Consider the following 27,891-nt stretch of genomic DNA (forward strand, 5'->3'; position numbering starts at 1 on the left):
GACCCAATAAATGGAAAGATATACCATGTTCCTCCATCTGAAGATATTTGTTAAGATGTCAATCCCAAGTAAATCTGTAGCTTCAGGATAATCCTATCAATATCATGAAGTGTTTTTTGAATAAATGGAGAAGCTGTCCCAAAAATATGTACAGAAATAGGAAGAAGTTGGAATAACCAAAACAAAAAGAAAAAAAAGTCATAGGATTTAATGACGTAAAGACTCATAAAGCTATGGTAATCAAGACATTGTGGTATTGTTAAAAGGGTTGACATATAGATCAAATAATACAACGGAAATCCTAGAAGTAGATCCACACTTATAATGGCTTGTTGATTTTTGCCAAAAATGTGCAATTGGATAATTTTTGAACAAATAGTACTGGAACAACTGGATTCTACTTCTGGGGAAAACAAAATAAATCAACACCCCTCACTCACATCATCCACAGAAACTAACTTGAAATGGATCATAGATCTAAATGTGATAACTAAGAATATAAAATTTCCAGAAAAAAAAGCACAGGAAAAATATAATTATGATGTTAGGTTAGGAAATGGTTTGGTGTAAGACACAAGAACCGGAAAGTATAAAAACAAAAAACTTGGTAAATTAGATATAATCAAAATTAAAAACTTTTGTCTTCAAAAGGGTTTATTAAGCAAATGAAAGGCTTATTGTAGGAATCATTTCATAATGTATAAAAAAATTGAATCACTCTGATGTATACCTCAAAGTAAGATATATCTATTACACTTCAATAAAAACAATAATTTTTTTTAAAACTTGAGAAGACCAAAAAAAAAAAAAAAAGAAAATGAAAAGCAACTTTAAAGATTTGAAGAAAACATTTTCAAGCTTATGTCTGATAATGGATTTATATTTAGATCATATAAAGAATTCATAACTCAATAATAATAAGACAAACCTAATTTTTAAAAATAGGCAAAAGATTTGAATAAGCACATTACTAAAGATATGTGAGTGGCAAATAAGACATAAAAAGAATTTCAACATCTTTCGTCATTAGAGAAATGCAAATTAAAATCATAATGACTGTGACTACACATCCATTAGAATGGCTAGAACTTAAAAGACTGAAAATACCAAGTGTTAATGAGGATATGGAACAAATGGAACTTGGATTCATTGTTGGCAAGAATGCAAAATGATATAGTTACTTTGGAAAACAGTTTGGCAAATTTTTTATAAAATTAAATACACAGTTACTAAAAGACCTAACTCCTAGATATTTGCCGAAGAGAAATGAAAAACATGTCCATAACAAAAACTTGTGCTCAAATGTTTATGGCAATTTTATTCAAAATAGCCAAATCCAAATGAATATACAAATTACACTGTATCCACGCAATTAAATACTACTTAGAAATAAGAAAGAACACACTGCTAATATATGCAACAACACTGATCTCAAAGGGATTATGCTGAGTGAAAGAATCCAGCCACAAAAAGACTAGACTACATTTTACTACTCCATTGATATGAAACTCTAGTTCAGAGTTCAAAAATCCTTTAAAAGGGACTCTGATTCATCCAGCTTGAATCAGATGCCTTTCCCTGAATCAGGCAACCATGAGGTGTTATGATTGACTCAACTTGGGTTAGCTGGCCATCCCTGGGCCAGTCAGTGGAGTAGAGAAATGCCCTATAAAAGGATATACCAGCCTCCATTTTAACCACATGATTAGAATAAAGAGAAGGAAGATTTTTCAAAACGGGGTAAGGATTTTGTTGAGGAAAGATCAAAAAACAGATTGCTCCTAAGTCAACAGTTGGCTACCTAGACACATGCATGGTGCACACAGTCACTTACATACTTCCATGCATAATACAATGTCAGAATTGCTCTTCCCACCAATGGCTAAGTATATGATGTGATCAAGTAATGCAGTAAAGTGATTCAGGAAGGTGTTTGGTTATCTAATCCTTAAGAGGTCTTGGTTCATCGGCCAGCTAAAAAGGTCTTCTTTTAATGAAGCCAAATATCTGAACTTTTGTTCTCCAAGTAACATCAGATGGGCTAGATTTTCTCTACTGGCATTCTTTGAAAGCCAAAAGAAATAATTGGTATATTCTCCGATCTTAACATTTTTCCCTGGATGTAGGATTGCTGCCTCAGAGGAAAATAGGATGAACAAATCAGTTTTAATGAGGGAGGAGTATTGAGAGTTGGTTGGGCAAGAAACCAAGAATTTTGATGTGGTGTGAGGTATCTGTGAGAAGTTGATACGTGTAGAATATCCACATCTGAAAGGCAAGTTAGACAATGATACTGAGTTTGGAGCAGTTAGATCCATAGAAGTCATCCTTCATACCCCCAACATCTAATCCCTCACTAGGTACTGCTTGTTTTACTCCTAAATATCTCTGGAATCAGAGCACTTTTTTTTTTTTTCCATATCTGTATCACTACCCAAGTCTAAAGCCAACCATCATCTCTCCCCTTGACTCTAGATCCATCCTCAACTACACGTATCTCCTTCATCCAGTTCATCCCCACACTATAATGAGTGGACTTTTCTTTTCTTTTTTTTTAAGATTTTATTTATTTATTCATGAGAGACACAGAGAGACAGAGAGAGAGAGGCAGAGACACAGGCAGAGGGAGAAGCAGGCTCAACGCAAGGAGCCCAATGCAGGACTCAATCCCGGGTCTCCAGGATCACACCCCAGGCTGCAGGCGGCGCCAAACCGCTGTGCCACCGGGGCTGCCCATGAGTGGACTTTTCAAACTGAAAGTAAAATTCTGTCTCTCCCATGCTTAAGGACCTCCAATGTTTTTCTGTAGCTTCTAGGATAAAAACTAAAATCGTAAGCATCTGCCTCAAAGGACTGTGCTCTAGGATGTGCCTCAACCCACCCTCTTGCCTGATCTCCAGCCACTCTTCTGCTTGCTTCAGCAACCCAGCCACACTGGCTTTCAGGGACCTGTCTCATTATTGCTCTCCATCCCACAGCCTTAGCATATACTCTTCTCTCTGCTGGAGTATTCTTTCTTGCATAGTTCATCATGTTCAGTCCTTCTTTTTTTTAAAATATTTTATTTATCTATTCATGAGAGATACAGAGAGAGAGAGGCAGAGACACAGGCAGAGGGAGAAACAGGCTCCATGCAGGGAGCCCGATGTGGGACTCCATCCTGGGTCTCCAGGATCACGCCCTGGGCTGAAGGCGGCGGCGCTAAACCGCTGAGCCACTGGGGCTACCATGTTCAGTCCTTCTGAATAGAATTTGAGCACCGCTTTCTTGGAGAATATTCTCTTGGTCAGATTCCTTGGTAAATCATTCTTATGGGGCAGTGTGGCTTTCCTTCATTTACTTTGCTTTTATGCCCTCACTGATATGAAAATGCCCGTTGGACTGTCACCTCCACCAGTGTAGACACTATCTCTGTTTTATTCACTACTAAGAGCATGTAGAAGATACTCAGTGAATATTTGCTAAATGAGTGGATGGATGATGGTGAGAGACAGAGCCATTTCGTGGAAGAAAATGTAAAAGTAAGAGTAGGATTGTAGTTTTGCTCCATTTTGTTTTTAAAGGAAAGAAAACACTTAGAAAAAAATTTAAAACCACTCTCAAATTATTTGGTTGTGGAGTAATATGAAGACCTTTCCCACTGGATGGGAAAGTCAGACTGAAATAAGAGGATAAATAGCTTTGACTTCACCCTATGTAGTTCAAGTTGGGGCTAAGAGGTAGAATTTCAGGTTAGGAGAACTAAGTAAAAAGAAATGCCCTGTAGTTTTGGCACTAAAGACATTGCTCCCTTCTCTGGTAAATTGAATTTCTGCTGCCTGGGAAAGGCAGGACTCACACTAAAGGGAGTTTAATATGCGCGATCATTTCCTAGAGCTTAGAGAATAAGAGGAGAAAGGTGGGGCAACAGAAATAAAACTAAGAAATAAACAAAGGGTACATTTATTTGACTGAAGATATTTTTGAAGAACCTTGAAAACCACAGGAGCTCCTCAAGATGTTTATGTAATTGAATATAATTTATCTGGGATTGAAAGGAATAATAATCAAAACATTTTTCACTTAACTGCATCTGGAGGTATTTGAAATTAGACTCTTGATGGTGGCCTGTGCTTGAATGTGTCCTCAGTGCTTTGTCCTTGGGCTGCATACTGGAAATGTAGACATGGAGCACAAAATATTAAATGAAATTTACCATATTCAAAATGCCCAACAGTGTAACATCCTCCTTGTTTGGCAGGGAAAAGACTCAACATTTGGAAACTCAGCAGTGCATTAAGTATTTTAATAATCATTGTTGACACACAAAGCATATGGCCTTTCAGAACTTACTGGGTCAAGTGTTGAAGTCTTCTAGGTTTCTAAAATTACCTTATAAAATTTAAACAAAATAAATTAAGGCACATTTCAGAGTATATTAATTCATGAACTTTGTGTTATAAGCAACTGAAATAAGTTTTCTTTTAGGATAAAAGAATATCTAGGGGATCCCTGGGTGGCTCAGCATTTTAGCACTGCCTTCAGCCCAGGGCGTGATTCTGGAGTCCCAGGATTGATTCCCACATCAGGCTCCCTGCATGAAGCCTGCTTCTCCCTCTGCCTATGTCTCTACCCCTCTCTCTCTCTCTCTCTCTCTCTCTGTATCTCTTATGAATAAATAAATCTTAAAAAAAAATCTACACAAAGGAAAGAACAAAATCCATAGCCCCACAAAAAAATTAATTTGCATTTAATTAGATCTAGAACCCCCCATTAGCAGGCCAGTCTTGTATTTACCTTGTATTTACTATTTACTCCTATTCATTCTTTAAGATCCACTTCAGATATCCTTCCCCCATCTCAGAAGCCTTTATTCCCTGCCTGCTTATCATTTATATCAGTTATCTGTGGCCACAATATCTCTGTGAAATAAGCAACTCTAACATTCAGTGTCTTAAGACAATAAGCATTTCTTATTGCTCACAGGTCTGTGGGTTAGCAGGACAATTCTGGTCTCTTAGGCTCACTCATGAGAATGTGGTCAGCTATAGGGTAGGGAGGGCTTCTCCTGATCATGGGTGGCCCCCCCCCCATATGTCTGTGGGTCAGGTGGGCAAAGGCTGATCTGTTGGGACACCTGGGCTCTCCTCCTTGTGTCTCGCATGTACAAGATTGTCACACCCCTCCAGCTGGCCAGCCCAGGCATGTTCTCAGGTTAGCCTGAGAAGCAAAAAAATGGAAACATGCTAGCATTTTTTTTTCAAGCTTCCAGTTTCATCACATTTGTTGACATCTCACTGGTCAAAGCAAGTCACATGCCAAGCTCCGATTCAGAGTAGGAGGAGCCTTCAAAGTTAAAGGTCAAAGGGCGGGATACTGGGAGGCCAGTATTTGGGGCTTTAATGACATCAATCTATCCTCCCACCCTACCCCACCCCCAGCATTAATCATTCTCTTATCTGTACTACCTCTCTTCTACATTCTTAGTTGTATTGTTCCAATTGTATTAGAATGTAGTTGCTAATTTGTCTTCTCTAAAAGACTAGAGGGTCCTTATGCTTAAGTGCATTCATTCATAAGTATATACTGACCCATTGCTACAAATTTCACTCCTTTATAAATGTGCCAGTGCCTAGCACTAGTCCTGACACATAATAGGCAGTCACCAAATATGTGTTGAATGAGTACATATGTGAAAGCTCATACCCATATTAAGAGTGGAGACAGTGCCTCTCAGGATCCCAGTTGAGGAAGTCTTCCTGGCCTCAGCAGCTGGTGAACTGGTGGGGGGCTTGCAGTGAGGATTTCAGATGCTTTGAAACATCTTCCTCCTCACATTCTCCCATTCATTGCCTCTGGAACTTGGCTTTTCTTTTTTGTTTCCTTATTCCTCTCAAAGGAAGACAGAAAATCACTACTTTTAACTAATTATAAATTCACTTTATAGTCTGTGCTCCCATGCATCTTTGCCTAGAGTTTTTGCGCTCTATAGTGGAAATGATGAAGCTCCAGGATTTGTCCTCTCAAATTGACCACACTATGAGCTTAAATAAATCCTGGAGCTTCATCAAGCTCATAGTGTGGTCAATTTGAGAGGACCTAGGTAGGCTTCTATTCTTTGGTTTCCCCAGACCTGTAAACCAAAAATACAGAAAAATTCATAGGAAGTGTTTTCTACAGCTACAGACGTAAGACCCTATTAATATAGGATATTACTTCAAACAAAATGATGTTAAATGCTTTGCCTCTTTGTTTTCCAATTCCATAGAATCTACAGGAAAAACTTGGGTTTCTGGGTAGAATCATAATTTTGAGCTTCTTGATGTTCCAGTGACTAGTGTAAGTTGCTTGAGAGGCAGAAAAGTATGGCTTTGGAGTCAGGCAGGCTAATCTAGAATGGCAGCCTTGCTCATTAGTTACTTCTCCAGATAAATCCTCTTACCCTCAGCAGTCAGAGAGGGTAATAACAGAGGCTAAAAGAGAATGAGTGGCATGTGCTGAGTGAATTGAATTAATTGTTCAGATGTATCAATTGTATCAATTGTGAATTGTATCTATTGTTAAATCACTTCAGTTGTCAAATTGTAATAAATGGTAGCAATTGTATCGATTATTGTTGTTATTATATAATGCCTATAATCTTATAAACTGTGAATATATGTAATATTATCAGTGATAAAACTTAATGTTTTATATCAAATAGTCTTCATGCTTGTATTTATTAAAAAAGTAAAACCATCATTTCTAAAACTTGTATTTATTAAAAAAGTAAAACCATCATTTCTAAAACAACATTAAAGGTTATACTTTAAAATGGTACTTAGGTACTTTACCTTTTGAAATGGCCTAGAAAATTTCTTTATTCAGTCACCAAATAGGTTTTCGGCACCTGCTTTGTGCTAGGTCACCAGGTGCCGGTCGTACAGTGGTGATCAAGGTAGACTTGCCTCCTGGTATCCTGTGATGGAAGAACTAGCACTAATGAGTCAGCATTACTCCCAGATTGCAGTTACCTACCTGGTAACTACAACTGTGTGAATTATCTGAGATTAAGTGATATTTGGCTTTCCCTGGTTAAAATATAGTGTGGTGATACTTCAGATTGGAAGAAGGAGAAATTTTGACTTCACCCATTTTAAAGTAGCTGTATTATTTTTAAAACCTTCTATTTGGGACACCCAGGTGGCTTAGTGGCTGAGTGTCTGCCTTTGGCTCAAGTCATGATCCTGGGGTCCTGGGATTGAGTCCTGTATCGGGCTCCCCATAGGGACCCTGCTTCTCTCTCTGCCTATGTCTCTGCCTCTCTCTGTGTGTCTCTCATGAATAAATAAAAAGAATCTTTAAAAAACAAACAAACAAACCATTTTTTAAAGATTTATTTTAAAGAGAGAGAGTGAGCACATGTATACATACAAGCATGAATGGAGGGAGGAGCAGATAGAGAGAGGGACAAGCAGGGTGCCCTGAGTGTGGAGCCCAATGGGAGGCTTAATCACCCTGAGATCATGACCTGAGCTGAAAACAAGTCAGAGGCTTAACCAACTGAGCCACTCAGACACCCCTTAAACCTTCGATTTTATTATCAAATAATGTATAGAATTGACATTTCTGAATCTTTTCCTGACTTACTCCATTTTGAACTACTATATGGCTGAGGGATAGAGGGAGAATTGCTTATGTAAATACTCAGTAATAAAAAGTCGAAAGTTTATCAGTTTTTTTGGCTGTGTCACAATTCTCTTATGTGGTATCTTAGGTTGGATCTTGGAACAGAAAAACAACATCAAGGGAAAAGCTAGTCAAATCTGAATAACGTCTGTTGGTTTAGCTAATAGGATTGTGTCAGTGTTGATTTCTTATTTTTCACAAATGTACTGTGTTACGTAAGGTACTAACATTAGAGAAGCTGAGTGAAGAATATACAGGGAGGTCAGCATCAAAGAACTATAGGGAAACAACAACAGGGCGAAGGTTATTCCCTTGCCACCGGGCATGTTTCGAGACTTTTCCCCCTGCGGTCACTTTGTGAATGCTTTGAAAGGAGAGGAATTTTAACTTTTGACTGACAAAAATAGGATCTGCTATAAAATCATAATCATATGCAGTGCTGTGTTGAAGTCCTTTGGAGGTAGAGAATGGATGTCATAGGATATTCTCTCTTGCTTGAAATTTCAAAGGTGTTTTCTTGTATGAGAGAGGTAAACCCACTATGGGTCTTCTCTCACTGGCAAATTTTAACTACTTAGGAGTCGGAGTGGCTCAAAGGTTCCCTTTTACTTTCATAGGTACAAACCCAAGTACGCCTTGCCAAAAAAAGCTTTGACAAATTGAAGATGGATGTGTGTCAAAAAGTGGATCTTCTTGGAGCAAGCCGATGCAATCTGTTGTCTCATATGCTAGCAACATACCAGGTAACAAAGTGATGTTGGTTACATTGAACCAAGAACGTTATGAGATTTAGGAGACAGAAGACAGTTTTTGAGCTAAAAATATGGTTTTGGCATTATGAAGTTCTGAATGTCTTGCTCACAATTTACTTTCCACACCTCTCCTTTCTAGTACAGTTTACTCAAACTGAGTATTAGCTATTTCCTGTACTCACATTGTGATCTCTTACTTTCCTGCATTTACTTAGGTGGTTTCACCTGCCTGAGTGCCTTTCCCCTCCATTTGTACCTTTCCATATTCTTCTCTGTTTGATGTACCAGTCTGAGCATCACATCCTTCAGAAAGCCTCCTCTGATTCAGCTTTGTAGCCTGTACTTCCCATGGCATAGTCACTTACTCATCAGATTGCCATGATTCAATGAACTATTAATTTTTGTCTCCTTCTAGCCTCTGAGTTCTTTTAGGATAGTACTCATATCTAACAAGAGTGCTACTAGGCACCAATGGAATGTGGAAGGCCAAATTCTGGGTGTTGTAGAGAATATAAAAATAAGAACAAATTTCCTGTCCTAAAGGAACTTAAAGTTTCAGAAAAAAGTCAGAGATAGTCCACACAGTCTGACTATATTTTCTGTACTTCAAGGAGAAAACTGAGTGTGCTAAGTGAAATAAGTTCTACAAAATCCAGTGAGGGTTTGAAGAAGTGGTGAATCAGTGGCGATATGACAAAAGTAGATTGGTAATGATCCCTAAATTTTGGGATATGGATCCCATGGGACAAGTACAGAGAATAGAGAGGAGTGTCCAAGTGGTAGAGCATTGTTAGCCTTTGCAGGCAGTATTTGGGGTAACGGGGGGGGGAAGCATTTAGTGTGGCTGAAATAGAGGTATAAAAAGAGGCATAATGGGAAACAAGGTGGCAGAGATGAGTTGGAATCCTATTTTGGAGTACCTCAAAAGCCACAGATGGCACACTTCTCCAGGGCCTGTGGCTAGAACTGGGCATTCAAACATTAACAGCTGTCCTGTCTTTCCTTACAGACCACTCTGCTTCATTTTTGGGAGAAAACTTCTCACACTATGGCAGCCATCCACGAGAGCTTCAAAGGTTACCAACCATATGAATTCACTACACTAAAGGTATGAAAGCTAGAAAGGCTATTAGAAAATCTTCTGAAAAGTAATGTTTTGTTTACATCATAGACAATGTCCATGGCGGCAATCATCATTATTCCAACAGACTCTCAATGTCAAAGAGAGAGCTATGCCCCCTACGATAGTCTTTTACTGCATCAGTATTCAATACAACAATAAGTCACAGAAATACAAAAACACAGCTTGAACCTTGGGGTACATGTTACTGGGAGATGAATTGTGGGGACTGGTCCTGCTCATTTAAATGATTTGTTTGACATTGTTAAAGGGAAGATTGTTCAAGTCTAGTACACTCCATTATTTTTTAATTATTAAATTCAAATATGCTCACTTGAAAAGTTATTTTTCTTTCCTCTCTTACTTCTGACAAATGTCATTTTATTCTGTGAGTACCATCTAATACAGAATTAGATTTTTCATAAGACTACAGGAACATTTTCCAATAGAAAAAGCAACATTTAACTCTGTGATTTCTCAACTCAAAAAATATATATGCAAAGTATTTTGATTCTCAGTATTGCAACCAACTGTACAATCATTTTGGTTGCTGAGGGAGGAGAATGCATGTTGAGAAGGAAGTGATTTGGGTTCCAAAAGGATTTTGAGAATGAAAGTACACTAGGTATTTTGTTGCCAGGTCATACCTTTGAAAGAAAAAAAAAAAAGAAAGAAAGAACTGGTTAAAGTTCACCTTGAAATTGCCTTCCTTCTGATTTTTCAAGCAATTTGTAAATGACTCACACCTTGCTTGAGAAAACATTAAAAAGCTTTTTATTTTCTTTTTTGCTTTAAAATTGCTCTTTGATTTTGAGATGTTTATAATGTCACTGCATCTACAAAATACTAAGAAAACTTTAAGACCCTGACCCTTTAAATGAAGATCCCAAAAGGAACCTAGGACAGTTCACTCACCTTGAGATGCACCTACCCTAACTCCAGACAGGACATCTGGCCAGTGAAATTTGTTCTCATAATCTTCCTGTCAGCTGGCCATTTGCTCATGTATTGGCACTTGCTGACATGCTGCATGGTAAACAGATTCAGCATGTGCCCTTTTTTTGCTCTGTCATCTGGACTATATGCACTTGAAGGGAGGGACCTTTTATTTCTTACATATCCTCCTTTGTCCAGCCACATGTTCTGTATCCAGTGAGCCCAAAGCCTTTCTTATTAGCACATCAGCAATGTTATCATTGTTGGTAGGGCTGTATCACTTCCCCATAATTTATTACCACTTTCAGCTCCTTAGGAAGCAGCTATCCTGATCAAGCCAAGTTGATCAAAATCATTACAACTCACACTCTTCACATTTCTTATACAGGCCTAAACAGAATCCCGTCACTTATTCTTTGATAAGGCAGAGAGTTTCAGGTTTTGGAGTGTGTATGTGCATTAGATTTTATTTTATAAGAAATACAATTTCAGTGTTTGTCTTTTAAAAGATAGCTGTATGTAACTCAGATCAGCTAGTTGGAAGATAGAATGATGCCTTCTGCAAAGACAGTTTAAAAGAAGTTCAGGTTGGAGCTAATTGCATATAAAGTACAATATGAAATTGAAGTTGTGCCACAAGCACGGAGGAATCCTTATGTGTACCCCTGGCCTCCTGTGCTGAGGAAAATATGGCTCTTTAATTGTTGCCATGATATTTATCCTGCAGAGAGGATCAAGCTGATTATGTTAGAGGATTTCTGGGCAGAGAATTTAGTGAAAGTTTGATGGCAATGGTTCAAGCAGGACATAATTACAAGTATTTTGGGCACATGACCATCTTTTGCTTTTTGCATCCTCAGAGTCTTCCTTAAATTATGGTATAAGTAACAGTTTATGGTTTAGTTGTAATATAAAGTCAGTAGAAATAATATATGTTAAGGTATAGTATAATTATAGTAATATTAAGAATGTTAAATGTCCCATAATCAACCAAATAAGCTGGGCTCTTATTACTTTTCTAGAATGTTATTTGTCTAGGCTTTTCAGTGATGTTATATTAAATCCCAAGCTAGTCACTAATTATTTTTTTTATATGGGCTTAAACCTATATAATAGAATCCCGTTATCATACAGCTCATTATTGCATACGCAGAGGCATGTTGTATATCATGAAACATGAAAATGAAAACCACTAATGCCTTATGCATTACCATCAAGTATGAAGATACTACCTGACTTACCAACCTCTTGCACTAATATTTTTTAAACTCTCCTTGTATTTAAAAGATTTTTATTTGATTGAGTCATTTTCAATGTCATTTTCTTCTGAATGGCGCTATGTATTGATAATGGATATTTTGAAATTTAAATAAATATTTTCACGATTTATTTGTTCTCTGGATTTACCTAAGCAAATAGCCCCTGAAATGCCTTTTGGGACTCTGGCTGGAAAGAAAACATTGTCTTTGGAGAGGTTTGCCAAGCTCTGTTAATGAAAAGCAACCCATTTGTTTTCTTTGCTGCAGGGTGTATTCTGAGTGTTGGTAATTGTGCCACTGCAGCTGGATTTCCTGACTGTTAGTTTTATGCTTGATGAAGGATGATAATTAATGCGTTAAACACTCGATGCATCCTGTTTGGAGGGAAGAGTCTTTTGCAGAATTACAGGGATATAACTGATGGCCCAGAAGTTTAAGTTTTATTTCTAATGAATCTTTCTCAGAAAATACATGTCATTCTTTCCCAAAATAATTTTATTGTAAAAATGAATTGTCTCCACTTCTTACAATTTGAAAAATACCAAGTGACTATGTTGACATTTTGCAAATATTATGTGGTAATGTTTTAGGTGACAACTATTGCTTTTTTATTCAGGCCTGGTATTGTTCTATTAAAGCTACATTTATTGACATAATCCTTTATCACTTAAATTTTATGATTAATAGATTTTTGTAGCATTTTAGCTTTATGGGAAATTTAGTGTTGAGATTTAATATTACAAAAATAATTGTTTCAATATTACAAATTTTTTTTTATCTAAATGCAACACAGCTCAAATTTAAAGTGGAGAGAACCATCTTTTTAAGTGATTTCCAAAAAAAGAAGCTGTGCTCTAATCTCATATTTTCAAAGAATAAATATTTATTATTTCATTAAAATAGTATTAAACATAGGTGTTGTACATGGGTTGTTATTAATATGTTAATTTTATACTGATTCCATCTTATCTGAGAATGTCTTTTCACATGGTAGAAATAGTCATAGAGATAGGAATAGAATATTTCTAGGTATATCTCAGAAGCACTGTCACTTTTTTAGAGAAAGTAATTTAGGCTATGAGTTTAAAGCATTTTTTTTTTTTCCTTTTTAGAAAGCTAAATGAGATGCTGTCTGTAGGAAAACAGTGCCCTGTCTTAAATTACCAACCCTCAGATGTGGTCATGTTTACTTCATCCTTCCAGGATGCCGTTTACTTAGACATTTCCCCACAGATCCAAAACAGGCTTTAGAGAAAGCAAAACAAAAACAAAAGCAAAAAACCCCTCAGGAGTCAAGTGGCTTTTCTCTGGAAAATCTAAAATTCTGTTTGTATCCGTGGTCTTTTCTCCCCTAACTATTCTGTGGGTTGAATTAGATGTCTTTCTAGAGAAGTGATCACTGGGGGGCCCTTTGACAAGTGGACACACACCCATTGGAAGCTGGATGGGGGGCAGGCATGTTCTACTGTGTTTTTTTTTTTTAAAGAATCAGAATGCCTATATTTAATAAAAATGGCCAGTAGTAAAATGGATTTCTGTGATGCACCTCATTCCAGTATTTTTAGCAGGAAAGCCAGGCTTTCTACTCTGGATACGTGATAAAGCAAAGTGTGTAAGATCATAAGCCCTAGAGCTAGCCAGACCTGGCTTTAACTTCGGCTCTTTCACTTGCCAGCTGTGTAGTGGTGGTGGTGGCAATAAGGGTGGCAGCCATTGGTGGTGGCACCAGTAGTCCCACCAGTAATAGGGATGGGTTTATCAAGAATTCTAGAGTGGAACCAGAAGACAGCCATTGGCAGTATCACTACAGAGAGTTTTGTTGAGGTTGCCAGGTTCTGTAGCCTAGTTTAAGTGACTCTCTTATTGTTTTCACCCTAGATGATTAGTTTTACGGTGAGTTTCACAGGCAAGGCTATGACTGGCAGCAGAATAGGTGTCTCAGACCCCACCCCGGATAACCTACTCCCTCCCTGACTACCACAGATGCTCTGGCCGCTCCATTTCCAAACCCGTTCTTCAGCCCTGCAAGGCCCTGGTCTCATGTTATTCCCACAGGGATAGGGAAGGGCAGGGCAGGCCTGCAAGCAAGAAAGGCAGGGAGGCTTCCCACCCCGTAGCAGGGCTAATTCTTAAAAAATGCACTTCGGCTTTGCAATTGGCTTTTTGCCCTGTGCCAGGATTTTAACTAAGGAAACCCGAATCTGAAAACCTAACTTTGGCCATGTTCAAAAATAACCATTGAAACAGATGTGCCAATGTTCCCTCTTTTCTTTCCTGGGGTCCAGGACTTAGCACTGTTATATGGAACATCGTTCTGGAGACCAAAATGTTTTAGCTTTCACAATTCAAAAAAACATCCTTCTCTAAATTTTGTTTTTCTCAAATTTGTATGCCTAACAGCCTTCTTCCACCCACCTCCACATTTCTCAGTTAATCACTTGAACATTTACCGACAAGCCGCACCGCTCTGTAGTTACTTGCTTTGAAAATAAAGCCATAATAGTTTTTATGAAAATTGGGTAAATATCTCTGCAATGCTATTTTAGTTGCCAGTCCCAACATGGCAATTATTCATGGCAAGCATCCAGAATATCCTTTTAGACTTTCAAGTTTTCTCTCAGTGTCATTACTTTACACAGCATTTTAGAAGAATGATTTTCCCCCAAGCTGTTCCAGGCCAGATCATTGCAAAAACTAAGATGCATCCAAGTCCATGGGAGAGGTGGAGATGAGGGGCTGATCATGGCCACCACTAAAGTCTGAGGTGGACCAGCCAGAGTGTGGGCGATCATCCGTTTGTCCATCCCTTGTGATCACTGACATTTGTTCTTCCAGGCAGCTGGTAGCTCAGGCTCTCCTCATAATGGTAAGGTTCCTCTCCATCCTCTGCTTCTCATTCCTTTACTTTTCCTCAAGGGGAAAGGGAAAATATTATCATTGCATAGGCAGTTACTTATTGCCAGAAACTTTGCTAAACGTGAGGTGAAGTAACGTCTCAGAGAATTTGTCATGGTATGCGTGACTCTAATGTGCCAAGGCTGGATATCATAATTAATAGTACTGTTAGTTTCGGCACGAACATATAGAAAGTGCATATATTTTTATCCTCAAGTAACCTTGAGAAGTTGGGTCTACTTGTTTTTTCTTCCCCCCATGTTTCAAATGAAGAAACTGAAGTTTAGAAAGATCTAGTCATCTGCCCAAGGCCACATGCCCAGTATGTGATAGCTCTGGGAACATGGATGCTCACGCCTTTCCCATTCTACCCTGTGTCATTTCTTCCAGGTGGGACTTTGGGCTGTGAGGCAAGGGGGACAGGAGAAGGTAACCTGTGAATTAAAAGTAGTACTTTGAAATGTTTGCACATAGTTGAAAAACATCATCTGTATAAGTCAGATACCTAGGAACCTAGTTCCCTTCTTTTAGAATTTGGAATGAAGTCTTCTTGATCTCCTTTGGCACTTCATGTGAAGGAGTTAAGTAAATGTTCTTGGCTCAGCTATTCAATAGTATTTCTTGACCTGTTGTAGAATTTTGAAGACCTGAATTCAAATATTGCTTCTATTTTTTCATGGTTGAATGGCCTTAAGCAAGTTATTTCACCTGAGTCTCTCTTTCTGTATCAAAAAACCAGGAAGACAGTGTTTATCTGGGTTTTGTGAGATGTGTAAAACATGGAGTGCAGTACCTAACACAAGGTGAGCCCTTAAGACATCTAATTCCTTTTTAGACTTTTAAAAATTATTGATAAGAAAGCACATTTTGATTGCTCACTATGAACTTGATACTGTGCAGAAGCATTTTCTCCATTAATCCTCAGTATTCCAAAGAAGGTATACCTGTCATTAACTAACTCCACTGTTGTGATGAGTGCGCAGAAGCCCCCAAGGGGTGAAGACCCTTTTCCATGTCACAGCACTACTTGATCTATTTTCGTACTGCATCTGTTTCCAGGACCCTGTGATGCCTTCCTGGTGACAATTTCCCATCATATTTTAAAGAACAAGATTACATATCTTATTTATGATTGTGTTTATTTTTCTCTGATCTTATTAGCTTTTTGTTCTACAGTACAATTCAAGAGTACCTTCTGATCCTAGATTAACAGTGCTCCTTATATAGTATCTTTATAGATTTATAACTGCATGGGTGGGGAGGCCATGTGTGCTAAAAGTCCATGAATTGTGTGTCTCATACACATCATGACAGCCTCTGCTTTTTATTCCTCATGTGCTACCAATTATATAAACACAAACATACACACCCAACTGAGTTCACCATCTTTTAAACATGCCTCACTATTTTCAGCATTTCTATTTCCTTTTATAGATAACCATTTGGCACCTTCATATACATACAGTATAATTAATGGAAAGTAGCCTAAGAAAATTAGATGTCGTAATTAAAGATTAGAAAAAAAGGTTACTCAATTGTCAAGGCTAAACTTAAACTTAGGTCATTATATTAGTGTTGGCTGCTAGCCTTTTGTCTGTGAAATTTGTTTTGCTGAGTAGTTTTGCTTTCATTCAGATGAATGTTGCTGTTGCTTTTATTTTCCTAATACAGGAAGTAGTAACTCCCATTATTATATTAAGCTGTTTCCTTTCTAAGACACTTTTGCAAGCTCAGTCTGCGCATTTCCTCTGTCACGCTGATCTTATATATTGTGTGTGTGCTTCCTGAAACCATTTAAGCATTGATGGAAACTATTAGCATGTCAGTGCAGCCTTAAACAGAGAAAGGTTACTTAGTCTAAAAACATTCTTTCCTCTGAACAAAACCTTTCAGTCTTATATGATTCTGTATTGCTGCTAATACATAGTGATTTTCATAAGCAATTTTAATGAGGGACCTAGTGGGGTTGGAGTTTAGAAACAGAATGGTTTGACGTTTCATTTCTGGACATGGATGTGAATGTGGCTTCCATCAGCCACTGATTCAAAATAGTTCCATCTAATGGCTGCCTCATCTGTGCAGTCAGCCAGGCCTCTTAGATTCATGTTGCCTGAGCAGGTGTTCATGTCACACAGAAAATGCTGTCACCCCTGACTTTTACAGATTCTATAGGGTTAATTGTTTTCAGCTGAGTTATGGACTTTAAAATACTATAAAGAATTCACCTCCACCATGGTCCCGACTTGGACCTTTTTATCAAATTTTGGAGAAAGCAGTGATTCACTATGTAGAATATCCTGTATCTGCCAGTCACACCCAGGAGTCTAATATTGAGAGAGGCAAAGGGCCATGATTCATCCTCTGTGAGGTTTCAAAGTTCCTCTAAGTTTCTTTATTATCTACATTGTTTACCATCCTTGTAAAGGAACAATTTCCATATGTGTTTGAATTTTTTTCCCCTTTCTGTATAGAGGAGTATTTAGCTTAGTTTGATCTAAAACTCTTCCTTGCTTCAAAAGATTCCACTTGAAATTTCCTAAAATTGACTGTGGTGATGGTTGCACAACTCTTTACTATACTAAAAACCATTGAATTGTATACTTTAGATGGGGGAATTCTATGGTACAAGAATTATATCTCAACAAAGCTAATGGTAGATTCTCCACACAAGGTTCCCCTTAATTTGAAATTCTAACATTTAATAAATAAGCCCAGGTACTCAGTATTAATTTTGCTTGTGTTTTTATAAACCTTTTCCTATTACTCCCCTGAGCCTTTGAATTTCCTAGCTAAAGAGCTCTAATTTTTACAGTTTAACCTTAGGTACATTAATTTATCAACCAGCAAGTACATATTTAGCACCTTTTTTGAATGGCAACATCCAAAGGAAAAGAGGAGCAATTGTAACAGGAATTATTAATAATAAAGTAGCAATTGGAACTGTAGCCATTCTGTTGGTGAAGCACAATAGTGACTTAACTGTGACAGGGAGCCAACAATTGAGTCTCTGCTAATGGCCCAACAGGGAAGGGGTTGAAAAGAAGGAAGGAGTGGTTTACATTACAAAGGGATTGTCTGTGAGCTGCTCCAGTGTGGTTATGAGGGGAGGTCGGGCTGGAGACAGAAGGGATGATAACCATGGAGCTGTCAAGGGCATCTCAGGGGCTTAGGCAAGCGCTGTGGCAGCTAGACACAGCCGGCTGAGACCAGACATGTCTTGCCTCTGCCTAGTGCTGATTGAGAAAAAGGAAATACAATGAGAAGATAATTGAGCAAACCAGGAGGCCTGAACAAGTGTCACAGAATTGAAAAGTGCCTCTTGGAGCCATCAGAACCTTGGCTGAAAATACTCCTCCTGGCTTCACTTTGGCCAGGGTTGGACCACTCTTTGGGGAATAAAGCTGCTGGAAGGGTTTTGGGGTGTGGGGGTATTGGTAATGTGTGTGTGTATGTGTGTATGAATAAAATGCTGTGATTGGCAGATCTATTGAAAAGAATAAGTCCTTGACATCTGTTAAACTTCTCCTTGTGATCGCACATTTCCAAAATAAACGCTCTCTCTCTCTCTCTGGGATATGTGATTTTTAAAAAGAACACCTAGACTACAGTCCATATTCCAGTTGCCTTATTTGTTCCAGTACTGCCCTTTATCACTTTTCGCCCTCCAGCTTATAATCATGGATCCCAGTTAGTTGTCATGCATTGGAGAGATATAAAGGGCAGAAGAATATGTTGAAGCCAGTGGGGCACAGTGTTAAAATATTGATGAATGTGGGTAAAGGAATGTTCTCCTGTGTGACCCTTATTGACCTCTGTATCTTGATCTCTTAAAACTTGTGCTCTTGCCCACTACAGTACAATCCCAGTGGATTCATTTTATTCCTCGAACAAACCAAGCTATGCCTTCCTTTAGGCCTTCCTTTGTCCTCAGGCCTCCACGTCTCCCTGAGCTGTACATGGATGGTTCCTGCATGTCATCTGATTCACAGCTGAAATGTCACTTCCCAGAGAAAACGTTCTTGGTAACTGAAGTAGTGACCCAATCACCCAATCACTTTGTATCCCCCAGGTTAATGCCCTGCCTGGATCCATCACTAACTGGTAATTTTGTCTTGTTCACCATTGTGTCCCCAGCACCCAAAGCAACACCTGGCTCTTGGTAAATGCTCTAAAATTGTTAACTGAGTGTACTGGTCTAAATGTCCAGAAATACTCATTACAAATGATGGCAATGCCTTAGGGATATCCTTTATGCAAGTAAATGCTTCAGAACTCCAATCATAGCACATATATTCAATGAGAAAACCTTGGCCTTATGTTAGAAAAGTGGTGAATGACTGTATATTTAATTTTAATTTGATATTGAATGTTTATGATATATAACATCTTTTTATATTCTCTAATGAATGTTTTTGATTATGAAATACCTATACATATTAAATTGCTTAAGAAGACATCAATCTGCAATGATTCCAATTATATATAAGTAGTATGAATATGAAAAAACAAAGGAAATATATACAAATAAATAAGTAATTGGGGGAAATCTAATTATGAATAGTTTTTCCTTTTTAATTATCTAAGCATTCTACATGTGGTTCTATTATTTTTCTAATATAAAAAATATTTTTTAAGCAAAACATAGTGTAGAATAGATATAATCAACTATGAGTAAGACTGTAAATGCACTTTGAAGATGGAAGAACTTTCTTGAATTTGGTGTGCTTTGTGAATGAAGCTTTAAGGAAAATAGCAGTAATTGATCTGGGCTTTGCAAAGATTGGTCAGACTTTTGAGGGTGGACAAATAGAGCTTTTTTGGGTAAAGAAGTAGAATGAACAAAGATAGAAAGGGAGCAGTTAGCCCACAGAAGGCGATGAGGAGACAGGCCTAAGTGAATGGAAAGCTCCCATTTGGAAGCCGGTGGGAAGCAATCTGAGAAAGATAGGATCACATTTTAGAAAATCTTTAAAATCAGGCAGGTTTAGACTAGAAGTGGAAAGAAATAAGGAATTACTATGAGTTCTTGAGAAAAATGGTAACATGATTGCCTGGGTGTTATAGGGAGATTATTCTGTATAGGAAGTGAGACAGAGCTGGCAGGTAGGAGCATAATACTAGTGTCCACCAGGCATCCAGAGCAGGCACCACCATCCTTCACAGCTCTGCTTTGCGGAGAGTGTCTCTAAACCATCTCTGTTCAGCTTGCAGCTAAACATCAATTTATCAGAGTTGGTGTAGGAAACATGCTTGCCACCTTCTGTGTGTGTGGGTGATGGGAAGGGGAGGGAGGACGAGACAGGAAGGCCCAAAGGACAGATTTTAAAGGTTCTAAGATTATAAGCAGGATAAGTATCTTGAGATGTTTGTTGTGTAATTTGTAGGTTTGTGGTTTAATTAGGACCAGAAGTAGAGATCTTTTTTTTATAACTCATTATTCAATTATTATGGAAATATTTGCCTTTTCAGGCTTTGTCACTGGTGTACAGTTTCTAGGCATTGTACCTAAAAAGTCTTTCCTTAAATATTTAATAAAATTTGAGAATAATAATTCCAAGAAATTATGTTCTGTAAAAAGATTCCCACTCATTTTTAATCTACAAAGATTTGAATGCACCTGCTCTGTCCATTTGTGGGAGTTAACTTGTCAGAGTATGTTAAATTACTATTTTGTGGGGTTTTTTTTCCTCTTAAAAAAAAAGGTTTTGTTTTCTCTTATTTTTCAGAAGCTGTTTTTAGATCATAAAATCGCAAACAAAATTAAAAATAAAATGAAATTGTCTCATCTTTAGGGGAGAAAAGCTTCTACTCTGTCAGTGTGTGGGCTGCAAGCAGAACAGAATGTTTATCTTTGCTGCATGTTAAAGATGGAAAATAAAGTTAGCAATAGCCAAAAGGCCTTCTTTTGAATAACTTATCACGAGGGGGAAAGCATAAATCTAGTGGCAAAAGAACTCTCCTTTATAGGCTAGTATTTCTCAGATGGGTCTGAGAACATATAAAATTTCATTTCTGTCTACTTGATAGGTTCAAGGTAACCTCCCTAAACCTGGAATTCAAGATTTGGTTTCTGGACCAGAGGCAGCTGAGTTTTTTTATTGATCTTTTTCTGTTTCTTTTTCTTTTTCCCCTTTTCATTATCATGATCAAGAGCTTACAAGACCCTATGAAAAAACTGATTGAGAAAGAAGAAAGGAAGAAGATCACCCAGCAGGAAAGTGCAGAGGCCACCATGGAGGAGCCGAGTCAGTAAGTCATGGCTAATTCTCTTGGCAAAAATCTTTATTTCCACAGGCAAGGGCAGCACAGACCTCACTGACCAAGTCTGTGGGAGTCTCAAACACAGGACAGTTACTGTACTACCTCACTTCTCTGAGTCGATGTATTAAAAGTAAAGCCAAGTTTGCCTGCATATATTCCTGCTAGGCCAGGACTCATCCTAATAAGAGACCCATTTCTGGGTCTTAGAAGGAGCAACTTGTGAAGAGTTGACTGAGATAAGAAAAGGCACATGTCTTTACTGCTCATTGGCTCTCTGTCTGGTGGCCTCAGCCCCAAAATTCTGCTCTCTTGGGCTGGACTCAATCTGGTCCTTTTGTTACCATCATTTACCAAACCCTGTCCCAGATAGGAAAACCCCTGGCTTTTCTCTCATAGAAGGAGATAACCTATAAAATTGCCTCATAAGAGACATGATAGTACTAAGGTGTTATACAAAAAATGTTGGGTTCTGACATTTTGTTTCCTGCTATTCAGACCTTCTGTTTGTTTCCTCTGTGAAGCAGAGGGCAGCTTTGAGTGCAGGAAGTGACTGCTCCATCTCGATTTCTTGCCACTTTATAAGAAGGTGCCTCCAGTCATTTTACATACTGAGACTAATTTTTCAACATATGTGGTGCATGATGTGTCTTAATCTCATTCAGCAAGGAGGTTTCAGTGTGAATCTATATCCTTTCCTACTGAGATATCAAGGCTTGCAGGAACAGGGTTAGTCTTGACCTTACCTCCCTTTGGGATTCTTTGTGTACACATAAAAATTTAGATGATGATTGTGTGGTAAAACCAGTTTATATTTTTACTGTGTTTATAAAGTTTCCCAAGGAAATATTTGCTGCCAGCACTAGCCTTTTTCATTAATAAATGAATTAATTTATATTTAATTTATTTTTTAGTGGTGGGAGGGGTGGAGAGGGAGAGGGAGAGAATCTCAAGCAGACTCCCCACTGATCATGGAGACCAATGTGGGCTCAGTCTCACAACCCTGAGATCATGACCTAAGCTGAAATCATGAGTCAGATACTTAACTGATTGAGCCACCCAGGCACCCCAAGCCTTTTTCATTTTAAAGCAAATACTAGAAAATTCCTTTCTAGGAACAAAGACAAGTTTTCACTTGTCTTCACTTTGGGAACAACTGTAGAATAGGATCTGAATGTAGTACAACTGATTGTTTTAGGGGGAAGCAGTATAACCTATTCCTGGTAATAAAAGTAATGCTTTTAGTACTCTATAGTGAACTCCTACTATGTACTAAGTGCAATGTTAGGTGCTTTATTATATGTTATCTCTACTCATTTTCACAACAACCTTTCATGTAATCGATGCCGGCGTTTCCTCATTGTTTTTTTTTTCTAATACTTTATTGATTTATTTGAGAGAGAGTGTGAGAGAGCGAGCACAAGGAGGGGAGGGGCAGAGAGAGAGGAACAAGCAGATTCCCCACTGAGCAGGGAACCTGACTCAGGGCTCGATCCCAGGACCATGAGATCATGACCAGAGCCAATGGCAGACGCTGAACCAACTGAGCCACCAGGTGCCTCTCCTCATTGTTTAAATGATGGCAGTAAGGCTCAAAAGAAGTTAAGGGACTGCCCACAGCCCCTGGTGTTGTAAGAGGCAGGACCTAAAATGAGTTCTACAATCTAAATAAAGTATTAGCCTTTACTCAGAAAGAAACCACCTGAGATTGTCTTGATTAGTTTTCCTTAATTTCAGATTTCTCCAGTATTTTAGTACTTCATTTTTAAAGGCTCAAAAAGTATAATCCAGTAACTATTTTAAATGCAAAATGGAAATTTAGCAAGAATCTTTTCAAAAATAGCAGGTAAAGATGCTTTTGAGGGAGGTTCGTTCAGAGGTACCAGCTGCGTCTCAGGGTGGTGACCTATCTCTGCCATAATCTTAAACGTGTGTGGTGAAAGTTCAGTAGGCAATAGTCTTCTGGATTTGAGACTGATCCTGCTTTTCAGCCTTAGGTAATTTAGCTAACCTCCTGGGGTATCCTTTCCTATTGTAGCAGGAATCAGAATAAACACCTGCTTGCCCAACAGTTTTTTAACTACATTTTTAAAAGTAATAACTGGGGAACCCTGGGTGGCGCAGCGGTTTAGCGCCTGCCTTTGGCCCAGGGCGCGATCCTGGAGACCTGGGATCGAATCCCACGTCAGGCTCCCGGTGCATGGAGCCTGCTTCTCCCTCTGCCTGTGTCTCTGCCTCTCTCTCTCTCTCTGTGTGACTATCATAAATAAATAAAAATTTAAAAAAATAAATAAAAAATAAAAGTAATAACTGTAAAGTATCTATCCTAATTATACCTAATTGTCCACCTAGATATTTACAGATATATGACTTATGATGAAACCAAATTTAGCTGTTAAGATGCTACTGACCAGCCTTAACACAAGAAAAAGCCAGCAGATATGTTTCTTCGTAAAAAAAAATGAGTAGTGTGTAAATGGCTATATGTTCATATGTGCATCACACATCTGTATAAGTACAGTAACACTGTACAGAAAATCTGGCTGTACATAAATATAAAATTTTCAGAACTAGGTTAATAAACTTTTTTCTTTTTAATTTTAAGGTTAATTTCATTAGAGGATGAAAACCAGCACAAGGAATCTTCTAGTTTTAAGAGTAAGTTTTGATTTTTATTTAGAATTGCTTCTGAAGTACTGCTCAGCAACCAATTCATTTTCTTTTTTGGCAGACTCCTCCTAGACCTTTTTTCTTTTCCAATTGAGAAAATTCTATATTAATTTGCTCCTTAGCATTTCAGTTTTAAATTTTCACTGTTGCCGACCATATAGCATTATTGGGAGAGGTTTTATATTGTGAACCAGAAAATAGCACCATTAGTCACTTCAGCAGCAGCCTGTCAGAGGAGCATCCAAAATGGAGAATTAACAGAGAGCTATTTCTTTTACAACAGATGATAACATTTCTGCTATTGCCATTACTAGTTCTAACTGCCATTTGGGCTGTAAAGATAGCTTTAATAAGATTACATGATCAGATTAGGTGAATTGGTTTTCACTGTGTTGTGGGGTGGGCGTTGGTCTTTGTTGGGAACAGATGGAGAGAGCAGAGCTCAGGCATGGCTCTTCCAGGTGATTCCTGGGTCTGCTCTGGTAATGAGTAACACCAGCTCCCTTGGGTGTACAGACCCTCAGATGGTTGGAAAAGTGATCAGAGCATTAGTAGATGATGCAATTCGCTGTGAAAGGTTTGTCAGCTATTCTGGTCTCCTGCCATTACTGCCAGTTCTTTCAGTGGTTCTTCTCGTAATGGAGTGGAGAGTACAGTAAAATGTGGTGGGACTAAGGTGATGTAATCCTGAGCTTTTCACTAGGACTTAAATCCTCAGGGATGCAAGGGAAAGCTTTACAGGTGATTTGGAGAGAACTGAAATTACCCCAACCCTCTGTTCCAGCCTGGATCTCTGTGGGGGGCATATCTGCCTCTACCTCACTCTGCCTTTTGTTATGGCAGCCGTTCCAGGATATAGGAGGAGGCCAAGCAGACCCTGGGACTTCCTTTCTCTTTGGCTCTTTTCTTCCACCTTGTGCCTTCCTTCTGTATTTCCTCCTATCTTTCCAACCATTTGCTTCACCTGTTTTATTCTCCTTCCACTTTACTGCTCTATTTGCTTTTCTCTCATCTGCCTTTCAAAAGAAAACAAAAACCTCTCACCTATCTGTCTCTCTGACTTGGCTTCATGTTATCCTTTCACGCGTGTATACCTTCATTTACATATCTATTCATTTATTCAACAGATATTTATTTTAAAACTTTATTTTAGAGAGAGAGTACACGTGAGCAGGGGGGAGGGGCAAGTGGAGCTAGAGAATCTCAGGCAGAGTCTGCGCTGACCACAGAGCCAATGTGGAACTCAGTGTCACAGCCCCGAGATCATGACCTGAGTAAAAACCAAAAGTCAGACACCTATCCAACCTAGCCACCCAGGCACGCCTATTCAACAGATATTTATTGAGTGCTGCCTGTGTGGCAGGCACAGCACTAGGCTCTGGGCACACAGTAATACACCAGACATATTGAGACCCTTCCCATGATGGGGCTCACAGTCAAAAGGGGAATCAGGTGGTAATCTAATAATTTGCACATGTAATTGGGCAACTCCAACTTTGGTAAGAGCTGCAACAGTTCTGGGCATGTACAATAGGGATAGCTCACCTGTTTAAGGGGATCACAGACCTAGCTAAGTCATGTGCTGTTGCAAGAGGTATCAAAGTAAAAGAAACAGCCTGAGCAAAGACTATAAGCCATGGAGGACCAGGAGAAGGTCAGAAGTTCTAGATTATGAGAATGTTCTAGAGTATGAGAGAGGGAGCAAGTGGCAGAAGAAGACAGAGAAGCAGGCAGCCTGATGTTGGTGGCCACATAAGAGCTCTCTGAGGGTGTTGCTCCACACCTCCAGCCTTAGTATCTTTGGGGTGTCGACAGCATGAATTATGTTGTGGGAATCTAGAAATATTATAGTTCTGAGGGAAAATATAAATTCTAGTTTATTATACTTGTTTTCAAGTTACATATCAATAGAAGTCATGTATTTATACAATATAATACAGAAGAATCCAGTTTTCTTTCTTTATGTGGTGTGTTCACCTCTTTGTGGTATTTGCATAATATTTTGAGATTATAAATGTTGATCACCTTGTATTATATATACGTAAAATAGAATCTACCATAATGAAGTATCATCTGTCTTTTCTTTTGTGACCTGCAGAAAGTCTAATGTACACAAGAGCAAACCCAAGGGTTTTTGTTTTGTTTTTATTTGAGAGTGAGATAGAAAGAGAGCACAAGCATGAGCAAAGGAAGGGTCTGAGGGAGAGGGAAAAGCAGGCTCCATGCTGGACAGAGAGCCTAACACAGGGATAGATCCTAGGACCCCAAGATCATGACCTAAGTCAAAGACAGGTGCTTAACCGACCCAGGTGTCCTGAGCAAACCAAGTTTTAAGGCTGTTGTATTGTGTTGTATACACACATATACACAGACACACACTTTGTTATTTAGAGCAGTTTTTAGTTTACAGAAAATTGGGCAGAGTACAAAGATTTCCATATACCTACCCCCTGTCCCCACATATGTATTATCAGCATCCCCTACCAGGGTAGTACATTTGTTATAGTCAATGAACCAATACTGACTGACACATCATTATCACTCATGGTTTACATTAGGGTTCACTCTTGGTGTTGTACATTTTATAGGTTTTGATAAATGTATAAAGACATGCATTTACCTTTAGAGTATTATATAGAATAGCTTCACTGTCCAACTCCCCTGTGACTACTCCTTGTTCATCTTTTCCATCCCCCAAACACTTGGCAACGGCTAATCTTTTTCCAATTTCCATAGTTTTGCCTTTTCCAAAATTCTGTATAGTGGGAATTATGTTGCATGTAGCATTTACAGACTGACTTCTTTCACTTGGTGATTTGCCTTTTTTATTTTAGCCAGGCCCCAAATGGCTAAGGTTCATAGTACCATCAATAGTCAATCACTTAAGCCACATGTTTGTGCTTGAAAAGAGAATTTTAAGGTCACTGTCTCATGGTTTACTACCAAACAAAGCCAAGATTTGAGGTGTTAACTTAGAATTCATTGAGAGCCAACAGCTTGAGGAGAATGTAATCTCAGGGCCCCTGCTTCTGCATGATGAACTATGTGTTTACCTTACGCTGCAATAGAATCTGAACACATGCACCATTCTGAATTTGTGATAACCAAATGCATGTATTATTTTTACAGCTGAAGATGGAAAAAGCGTTTTATCTGCCTTAGACAAAAGCTCTACACATAATGCATGCTCAGGTAATCTAGCTTAAGGAAAATGACTTAATTTTTAATAAATTTGACAAACTCCTTACACAGTGAAACTGACTCATAATTTTGTTTTCTTTTCCCTCCTCAAATGGACCTATAGATGAACTATTAGACATGAAACCTGAGGAAGGTGGTAAGATTTATACATTTCTTTGGGGTTATAATTTAATTTTTAAATCTGTTTTTATGTGCAGGAAGATACAATGTTTATCTTTTGAATAGCTTTGCATTCTCAAGCTTTGCATTCCCAATAGGTGACTGTCATTTGTCTTTATAAATTACTTTAAATATGCCCAAGCACAAATTAGTATATATGGAATTGTCATCCTTAATTTAATTACATAATGGTCAAACTTACACTAAAGCTAAAAGTTATTACATCAAAAGTGATATGCTATAGTAGAAAAAAACATGGCTTTCAGAAACAGACCTGGACTTGAGTATCAGTTCTATAAACTCTGTATGGCCTTAGGTAATTTGCTTAATGCTTGAATTCCTTCAGCTTCAGTGGCTCTAATTTGTAAAATGGAACTAACTGCAGCAGTCTTGCTGGGTTGTTGTCAGAATCGGAGACCATGTATATAGAGGGTCTCTCATGCCCTCTCTCTCAGATGGGAAGTAGTTGAAAAAGTGACACTAGAAATGTTGTCCTAGTGGTAGACTGTGCTGCATCTCCAGTGAACCTCAGTTAAACAGAAGAAGAGTTTGCGTGGGTAGGCCCCCACCCAAGTTCAACAGAAATCATTTCATAAATAATCCCCCAAGAGAGAATCCAGGGGCATGGAGCGGGATGAGACAGGTATAGTCTTAAGTGAACCCAGGAAATGGAATGTGTTCAGCCTGGTAGAGCCCTTGGTTTCCATCCTACCAAGGGTTTGCTTCTGATGATTTATCATAAATCCAAAGTACCCCTGAGATTCTGAGACAAACTCTAGGGCACCCTTTGTCCTAGATGGCTGGCACACTGTCCACCCTGGTTTTACAGGTTTCTCACAGGACTGGATGGAAATGGAGCAAGATCATCCTGAAGGCTCCAGTTAACTAGGGTAGACAATTTTCTCTACTCAGTTTGATCCCCAGAGTGTGAGAGGAAGAAATTCTGAGAAACAGAAAGCATTGGTTAAAGTTTATTTTCAAAATTGGAAAGGGA

At 38.5% G+C, this 27,891-nt stretch overlaps 1 protein-coding gene across 26 annotated transcripts in view; it reads left to right on the forward strand.

Annotated features, from left to right (window-relative positions):
• Positions 1-27,891, forward strand: part of ICA1 (islet cell autoantigen 1) — a 141,826-nt gene that overhangs the window by 92,569 nt on the left and 21,366 nt on the right. For 24 of the 26 annotated variants that reach the window (XR_013356852.1, XM_077856758.1, XM_077856771.1 and 21 more), the window contains 6 exons: positions 8,265-8,390; positions 9,409-9,507; positions 20,761-20,858; positions 23,473-23,525; positions 26,667-26,729; positions 26,842-26,874. Coding sequence is in view for 24 of the 26 variants with exons in the window: in XM_077856758.1 (XP_077712884.1) it covers positions 8,265-8,390; positions 9,409-9,507; positions 20,761-20,858; positions 23,473-23,525; positions 26,667-26,729; positions 26,842-26,874 (472 nt within the window). In the remaining 2 variants the exon portion in view is untranslated. Of the gene's footprint in view, positions 1-8,264; positions 8,391-9,408; positions 9,508-20,760; positions 20,859-21,365; positions 21,436-23,472; positions 23,526-26,666; positions 26,730-26,841; positions 26,875-27,891 lie in introns of those variants that run through there. The other 2 variants (XM_077856777.1, XR_013356853.1) reach the window with 2 other exon arrangements.

The sequence above is a fragment of the Canis aureus genome, chromosome 18, assembly GCF_053574225.1.
Source record: "Canis aureus isolate CA01 chromosome 18, VMU_Caureus_v.1.0, whole genome shotgun sequence".
NCBI classification, from domain to species: Eukaryota; Metazoa; Chordata; class Mammalia; order Carnivora; family Canidae; genus Canis; species Canis aureus.